This window comes from Brachypodium distachyon, chromosome 3 (assembly GCF_000005505.3).
Source record: "Brachypodium distachyon strain Bd21 chromosome 3, Brachypodium_distachyon_v3.0, whole genome shotgun sequence".
Taxonomy (NCBI): Eukaryota; Viridiplantae; Streptophyta; class Magnoliopsida; order Poales; family Poaceae; genus Brachypodium; species Brachypodium distachyon.
Genome location: NC_016133.3, coordinates 54,232,443 through 54,241,197, shown reverse-complemented (window position 1 = coordinate 54,241,197; position 8,755 = coordinate 54,232,443). Strand labels below are relative to the sequence as shown.

General features: G+C 48.5%; 1 protein-coding gene across 1 annotated transcript; it reads left to right on the top strand.

Annotated features, from left to right (window-relative positions):
* The first annotated feature begins 6,460 nt into the window (after positions 1–6,460).
* LOC100824600 lies at positions 6,461–8,204 on the top strand. Its single transcript, XM_014900297.2, has 4 exons — positions 6,461–6,868; positions 6,941–7,020; positions 7,715–7,818; positions 7,911–8,204. The coding sequence occupies exons 1-4, from the start codon at positions 6,789–6,791 to the stop codon at positions 7,965–7,967; spliced, it is 321 nt and encodes a 106-aa protein (XP_014755783.1). The 5' UTR covers positions 6,461–6,788; the 3' UTR covers positions 7,968–8,204.
* The last annotated feature ends 551 nt before the right edge of the window (positions 8,205–8,755 follow it).

Below are 8,755 nucleotides of genomic sequence, written 5' to 3'. Positions count from 1 at the left end.
AATGTACTTGTACTGAATTTGAATGCAAACTTTGTACTAAGTGAAATTATGTGTGATCGATGTACTTTTGTGTATGCATGTGATGAATTTTTTGAATTTAATTTAGCACAAATACTAGAGAAATGCATGAATTTATTCATCAAACTTTAAATACATGAATTCCATATTGTACAAATACTAGACAAATGGAGTCCATGTCCTATACTCATCAGTAACGGTCAGCCTTCTACGTGCCCGTTACTGATGAGTAGTTGGGCATTGCACATAGGAGAACATCAGTGGCGGTTGCTTTCTAGTGCGACCGTTACTGATGATTGAAGGATCATCAATAACGGTCAGCTCCCTTACTTGACCGTTACTGATGAGTGTCGGGTATATAAGAGAACACTTAGCGAAATTTAGGGTTATTCCGCCCGCGCGTCCTCAACATACAGAGCGACCAGCTGTGGGCTAAACCCTAGTGCGGGCGAAGCCCTGCCAGAATTTCGCGCTGCCGCCGCCGTCCCCGAGCCCGCGCCGCCTCGAGCCACCCCGTCATCTCCCTCCTCCCGCCGCCGTCCCTGAGCCCGCGCCGTCGTCTCCCTCCTCCCGCTGCCGTCCCCGAGCCCGCGCCGTCGTCTCCCTCCTCCCGCCGCCGTCCCCGAGCCCGCGCCGTCGTCTCCCTCCTCCCGCCGCCCTCCCTGAGCCTGTGCCGTCGTCCCCGAGCCCTCCTCCGACCCCCAGCCCGACGCCGCCCGAGCCTGACGCTGCGCCGTCTTCCTCTGCGCCGCCCGACCCCGCGCCGACATCTTCCTCCGTGACGACCCGACCCCGCGTCGCTGTCCTCGAGCCCGCGCCGTCTTCCTCCGCGACGACCTGACCCCGCGCCGTCTTCCTCTGACCCCAGGTGCACTTGCTCCCCTCTGCCTCCGCTGTTAGGGTTAGGGTTAGGGTTAGGGTTAGGGTTAGGGTTAGTTTCTGTCAAATTAGTTTCTGTCAAAATTAGTTGCAGTCAAATTAGTTGCTATCAAGTTAGAGCACCCTACCAAAATTAGTTGCTATCAAATTAGTTGCTATCAATTACTCATGCTGTTTATATTTGATATACATGCTACATGGAATTTGCTATCAAATTAGAGCACCCTACATGGAATTTGATATATATGCTGTTTAAATGTTGTTTAATTGGGGTTAGGATTTATACGTGATGTTCACTGAAAGCTATTCCACGTATATGGGTTATTGTAATTAATTATTTTATGACATTACTATATACATGTTGTTTACTTATGATTTTAGTTATATACATGTTGTTTACTAATGATTTTAGCTATATACACCAAGTGCTTCATTTATGTGAATTGTGGGCCCGACCATCGTGTCGGGTCATTGGAGAAGGGGCCGGCCATCGTGCCGAGGGGGTACATATGCGGGTGGGTTTTTATGCAGGTTTCGAGCTCCTAGTAGAGAAAAATTGCTAGTTTTTTAGCACAGTTCATGCCGAAATTTTCGGCCGATATATATTTGATAGTTTTGATAGCATAGGTACGAAATGGGCAAGAGTAGCCAGAAACCAGTTCTTGATCGGTAGGAGGTAGATCGTGTCGATGAAAAGTCTTCATCGGGAGAGCAAATTGCCAGCTATGGCTCAAGTAGCTCTCGTTCAGAAGAGCGCGACAACGAGCGACGAGTGGAAGAGAGTAACCCGCGGCCAACTGAAACTCCCGCTAAGAAGCCAAGGAAGAAGATGCCGAGGAGGAGCCACAACTTGAAGGAGTTCTGTTACGTGGTCACCCGGCACTCTGAGAGAGGCCGCCCGGAGTCGCCTGAGAGGGCACAGAAGGCCTTCGCAACGACCTGTGGAGCCGTTGCACGTAAATATTGCAATATCACCGATGAGTGGAGTGACATCTCCGAAGTCGTTAGAAACACGTGCATCGCGGACGTTGCAAGGAGGTTCCAAGTCACTGACGAGTGGCGTGAGCGATTCCTAGCAGCCGTCAACATAGTAGTGCGCAATGGACTTGCTAATTGGAAAACCACCACTAGAAAGTGGATGGACAAACCGTATGAGATCATCAAGAAGAAATGGTTGTCGATAACTGATGAGGCCGAATGGGAAAAATTCAAGAAAAAATCGTCTGACCCTGCCTTCATTGCGAAGAGTGAACGTATGAGGGCGTTGCACGCGAGGAAGCCCTTGAACCACATGCTAGGGAGTGCAGGGAAAGAGGGGAAGAAGAAGGTCTGGCGCAAGCAGAACCGAATTCTCGAGGTGGCAGGCAGGGTGCCTCCAGTGAATGACATGCTGGAGGACCAACGTGCTAGAGAATATGCACGTCAGCACATGACACCAGAGGAGTAGGCGGGCATTGAGCCAATGCCTCTGTTAAAATTTTTACGGTAAGGGTTCACGTGCATTTATTTGTTTTCGGCGTTAAGTATGACACTCCTGATCCATATAGACTCACGTCCTATCTTATATGATAACAGGAAAATGCCCACAAATGGGAGGAGAGCAAGAGGTCAGAAACATCCGACGACTCCGTGCAGAGCAAGAGGTGGGAGTCGGCTGTGACCGCCGGCTTGCAAAAGGCGGAGCACATGGGCCGTGTTCTAGGAGGAGGCGAAGGGGCCTGCTGGGATGATTATTTCCCGCCTGCTCCGAAGCGAAACAGGGTCCAGAAAAAGCTCCCCGCTTCTGCTGAAATAATAGAACAAGCTAAGGCGGAGGCGGGAGAGCAGGCATCTATCGTGTCTCAAGAGGTGTCGCGAGAATATGCAGTGCAAGTCGTCCATCATTTGGTGTCGGCATTGGCCAAAGACCACCCCGCCCTTGACGCCATACTCGGGGGAGGAGTGGAAGGTTTGAGGAACCTCCTTCCTCCTCTTCCTCCTCTTCCCCCCGCGAAAGAGCACCCGCTGAAGAGCGGCGCCGCCTCCGACACACGTATGGACGACGAAGACACCTACACCCTAGGTTACAGCTCGGCTCCTAGCATGGACAACCCCCCCGCTAGCCAACCGGACCCAAGCAAGGGCATCCGGGATAACAATCCGGGTCCGAGCGACAACATCCTTGTAAGCATACTTTCAAACTATTTTTCACTCCTTACCTTCATGAATAAAGTTCTTACACACATATATCTTCTTCTTGTTACGCGCAGGCACCGGTGAAGTGTCATATCCACGTAGACAAGTTTGGGAAGCCTGTAGGCGCCATTGGCCGCCTGATGCCCAGACAATTACCGCCACTGGTGCACGACATTCTTATGAACGACGCACAAGTGAGTGTGATGGTGGACTCTGTCGTCGAGGAGCATCGTGATTATGCTATCCCGCTACCTTCGGAGGAAGGCGTGGATATCTTAGGCGGTTGTCCAAACTACCGCATTATGTGGCCTAGGAGCTTGGTATCTCTCTACAACCAAAGCCGGCCCTCTATGACTCCATCTCCCTCCGCCCACAAAGTTACTTCTCAATCGCCGCTCGGCCTTTTCCCTAGGATACTTCCTCCTGTCGATGTCGGCGGAGATGAAGAGCGGGCAATGTCGATGCCTCCACAGCTCAAAGATAGCCAGACCACAGAGTCGGCACAGGCTGCAAGCGTCCCTCCTACCTTCTCTCTCTTGGGTGCCGCTGAGTCCATGGGTGGCCTCAAGATCGAGGACAAGTACAAGGCAGAGGAGCAGAAGGCATGGGACAATAAGAGGAGGCATAAAAAGAGGGGCGCGGCGGCAAGACCATCAAGGAGTCCTCCAATGTCACTCAAGATGAGATGCATTATGTGTCTGACATAACTGGAGTCTGGGAGGACAATAGGCCTGACATTCTCATAAAGAACCCTCGTCAAGGCCCGAGATTCGAAGACGGATCCTATTTCGTGGCTAGGGAGTTCGACCGGGTGCTTATTTACTATCCTGAAAGACCGATGGTCACCGAAGATTTCCTGCATGCCATGTCCAGAGAGATGCAAGAGCTTCATCAGTTTACATGCAAGCATCAGCTGGTTCTCAACAGCATTCCCAACAAATCAATGTTTGAATCCCAAAAGACTATGGCTTCTTTGACCAAGAAACCGGGAACATTCAGGAACGTCTTAACACCTTTGGTGTGGAGTTCAACGAACTATTCCACCTCTTCAACCGTCAAAAGCTTGATATCAACCTCTTAAGGCTGTGGTCTGCCTACCAAATAAGAGAACTGCGGCGAATGGAGGTCAAAAAAGTAGCCATTCTAGGCCTCGCGATGTTCAACTACGGTGACATCGGTCTTGAACCAGAAAAGGATCCCTCAAGAACCCTGACATCTAAATACTTGGTGGCATGTATTGAGAAATACGCGGACCACGATTTTATCCTCTTCTTCCTTAATTTGGAGTAAGTTCAATTTTATATATGTAACCGTTTGTTTTTTCTAATTCAGTCTTTCTTATACACCCTTAGATACTAAAGTTTGTTTCTTTTGAAAACAGAGACCATTGGGTGACACTACTCAGTTGTTTGCCTTGGTCCGTGGTGTACTACTTCGATTCACTACTTCTGAAGAAGGGTGTTCGAGGCCGGTTCTGGAAACCCATCAAATCACTCATTAACACTGCCTGGAAAGTGGCGACTAAGGGAAAACTAGCTGGTAAAGGCTATAAAGAGGAGCCTCACCACAACCACAGGTTCCTTTGCCAGCAACAGCCGCCCGACAGTGTGTTCTATGGCTACTACTGCTGTCACATCCTTATGGAGAATGCCAGCATGTTCAAGTCTGAGTGGAAGGGGTCAGTCGTGGCGATGGAAGAGTACTGGTGGCCCCGAATGACAATGGTACACCAACCTAAATGGGTCATGTATAACATTCAAAGGGAGTTTGCCCATCTCATCAACAATGAGGTCATCAAGCCTAGTGAGGACTTCTACGAACGCGTGGAACAAGTGGTGTCTAGGGTTCACCCACAAAAATAGTTTCAAACTTGAAATGAGATAGATTTGTATTCTTTATATGCTTCTATGAAATTTTGACACTTTGTAATCAATGTCGTGAAGTGAGATACTTTTGTATTCTTTATATGCTTTAAATGATGCGGCTTTATATACATTTGTATGCTTTAAATGATGTGATGCGTTGTGATGTGATGCGGCTTTATATGTATTTTTATGTGCTGTGCTATATATACATTCTGTGTATTTTCTGTGTATTTTCTGTGATTTTAATTATTTTTTAAAATACCGAAAATGATGTTACATCAATAACGGTCGGAGCGACCGTTACTGATGATAGCCATCATCAGTAACACGAAGTTAGTAACGGCGGCCCCGACCGTTACTGATGTTGCTTTTCGACCGTTACTGATAAGCCTTTCTGTAGTAGTGTCAATGTTGCGAGAATGGCCCGATCTTGTTCTACCAAACCCTAGCTTGTAGACGACGACGTTAGATACCGTGATGCTATCAGCGCTCGCAGCGGCGTCCGGATGGAACATCCACACCTTGTGAAGCCCGCCGTCTAGGTCCAAGAGATACCATGTTGCATACCCGTTCAAAGGAAAGGTATACTTGTCTCCTTTACTCTTGACTGTGCTCCAGACCACCTCCGGCGCCGAGAACTCGAGCACGCCGTATCTGTTCTCCGAGATCGTATAGTAAAACTTGCCTTGGCATGCCGTGAGACAGCCCATGTGCGTTCTCACCCACTCCCGGTATTCCCCGAGCACGATCGTCTTGCCCCCTAGGTTGTACTCATGCCTGGCCCATTCCGTTGTGGCTGAACCGACGTGACAGTACCACAGAACGGTGTCCTCCGACTCGGAGACGATGACCACGGTGCATCCGTCGACGCCGGTGGGATCGCCGGATAACGTGCAGGCAGAGCACTCAGGCGGTGGCTGTGTCAACGACGGCAGCATGATTCTACTACCGTCGTCCTCTAGATTCTGAGGGTCCCAAAGGAAGGTGACGAAGGTCTCCGTGTCGCAGGTGAGCACCCAACCCTGGTCCGTGGTCCAGTTCCGCTTGCTGAGCAGCGCTTCGATCTTGCAAGGGCGGTGTTTCCTGTCGGCGGCGCCGTACAACGTCGTCGGCCGCTGGTCGCCGTACTTCAAGACGAGGCACGGCAGCGGCGTCGTCGCCATGATTCCTTCCGCTAGATCAGAGCTTACTTTTTTTACCGGTGACGACTGACGAGACGAGGAGACCCCGTTGTCTTTACTATTCCGTTAGTCCATCGTACGTCCTCCCTGCCCGCACGCGCGTTCGGAAAGACCACCGCTCGCCATCCCAAAAACCTATCGCCGTGATTCCGTGAAGACCGAATTTGCCGCCGCCTCCTCGGATCGGTTCGTGGGCCTCCAAGCTAATTCGATCGATCGCTTGGCCATCCCCTCCCACCGCATCTTCCTCCCTCGCCTGCACGGGCACTCAAGAAAACAACCCACCGAGCAGTACGACGGATTCCTCCCACATCGTCCGCCAGCCACCGCCGCGCTCTAGGGCGAGTCCATCCGCCCTCGCGAGCGCCTCCCCTTGCCGTCGACTGCCCGTTGTCGCGCTCCTTCTCCAGCGCGCCGCATCGCCCACAACCGTCGCAAGCACCCGCCGTCGACCGCTTTGCGCCTGCCGCTGAGCCCCTCTCCTGTCCAGCCACCCGTCCACCTCTGCTCCCCGTCTCCCTGCTGCAGCGCGCCCTCCTGCCCCTGTCGTTGCTCCCTTTGCCTGCTGCTGGCCCGAGCCCCCTCTGGTCCATCTCCAGCCCAGCCACCCCTAGCCCTCCTGCTGCTGCTCTGTACTTATCTGCATACTGCACCAAAGGTGTTTGACAAAATGCATAGCCAGGATTGGCGGCCACAGCCTTGGGTTAAAGCGAAGGCAAACTTGAACAAGATCATGGGCGGCATTATCAGGTGAGCTTGGTGGCTTTATCATCTTCGTACACCTTTTATAGTGCCCTTGATCACTCTTTTTCTCTAACCTAGACATGTTGTCGGGGGATCAACACGAGTGGAGTGGTACACTGGCTCGAGACTGCAATCAAGATCAGCAAGCTCGAGCCAAGGTGAGTCTGCACAACATATGTGATATGTGCAAATATGCTCTTTGGACATTGTTATGTGCATGGTTAGGAAGTGTTGAAATATGGGGTTCAGTCATTGTTATTCTGGTCAGAAATATGCAAGTGACACCAATCCATTTTCTGTCATTGTAATCATTGATTTGCTCTGCTTTCTTTTCTTTATGTGATGTTTGATTCATTGTGTTATGAGTTTAGCATCCGGAAAGGGATCGCAATAAGTTGTTTTAATGTCATTTACTTGTCAAGTAATCACAAGTCTTTATGTTTTGGTAGCAGAATAAAAGATGATGATATCTATGACACTAGAAGCAGGTACTGGGGGTGTTAGCGATCTGTGCAGCTAGATAAGCTTTGTTTCAATATTGAAAAATTGTACTCCCTCCGGCCGTAATTATTTGTCGAAATATTACATGTATCTAGACACTTTTTAAATATAGATACATCCATATTTATGGCAGGCGATTAAAAAAATGAAGATTAATTTCAGCATTTCATTTATGCTTTTGAAAATTTCCTCTTCTTTGTTTCCTTACTCAATGTTCAGTATTTGGCATATAAAATCACGTCTTAGAACTAAAGACAGGCTTACATGATTGCTTGCTTTATTTTCATTGCAAGTAGTATGGGTTATGATTTCTATGGTCGACGCTGAATAGATTGTTGGCAAATGCACTAGGAGATATTGACAAGCTAGGCATGCCGGTGACACCAAGGAGACCCTGCAGGAGTGCGTCTCCGAGTTCATCTCCTTCGTCACCAGCGAGTGAGTTGGTCGGCTCGGTAGCGTCACCCTTGGCTTCCTTGTCTCGGCTGGGTTGGTTTTGATTCGGATTTTGATGTGTGATTTCGCTGTTGTCTGGGCATTGGTGTAGGGCGAGTGGCAAGTGCCAGAAGGATATGTACTTAGTAGGAGCCATGAGTTTTATTGAACGCGACTAATAGAAGAATTGGAGGTTTGTTCAGCTGGCCAGAGCAGAAAAACATAATTAGTCTTCTAAAACAACAATGTGGATGAAGTACATGTGTATTAGCCTCCTGATCATTTCTTTTATTTGTTCATTGCGTCAAGGAGAGTTTTGTTTTCTGTAGTCACACAACTATGTTTTCGTTGTATTTTTGTATGAATCATCCTTGCTCATTGTGTAGTATTATTTTTCATTAGAGAAGGTTTTGAGTTTTCTCTTCTATTTCATTTCCTGTAGCAACGCATGTAGTGCTGGCGGAAGGAGATGGAGCTGAGTCAATATAAAAGGAGAAAGAAAGATGTTATGAAGTAGAATGACAATGAAGTGAATTGATGTTGGAGAAAGATAGGGAATAGAGTGCTATTGTGAACCAAACTGTAAGGATGTCGCGAGTCTTCTGGTTGTTGTAACATGCCTTCTTAATGTATGTTTTTTCTCCATCGCAATGCACGGTACCCACCGGTGTCATTCACAAGAACTGTCATTAGGTTGACTGTTTTCGTAAGACTGCAAATTAAGCATGTACTCCCTCCGTTTCAAAATTCTTGTCATGGTTTTAGTACAAATTTGAACTAAAAAGTACTCCCACTGATCCTAAATTATTGACTCAAATTTGTCCAAATATGGATGTATCTATTCTTAAAAAGTGTCTAGATACATGTAGTATTTCGACAACAATTTGGGATTGGAGGGAGTACAAATTTGAACTAAAACCACGACAAGAATTTAGAAACAGAGGTAGTACATTACTT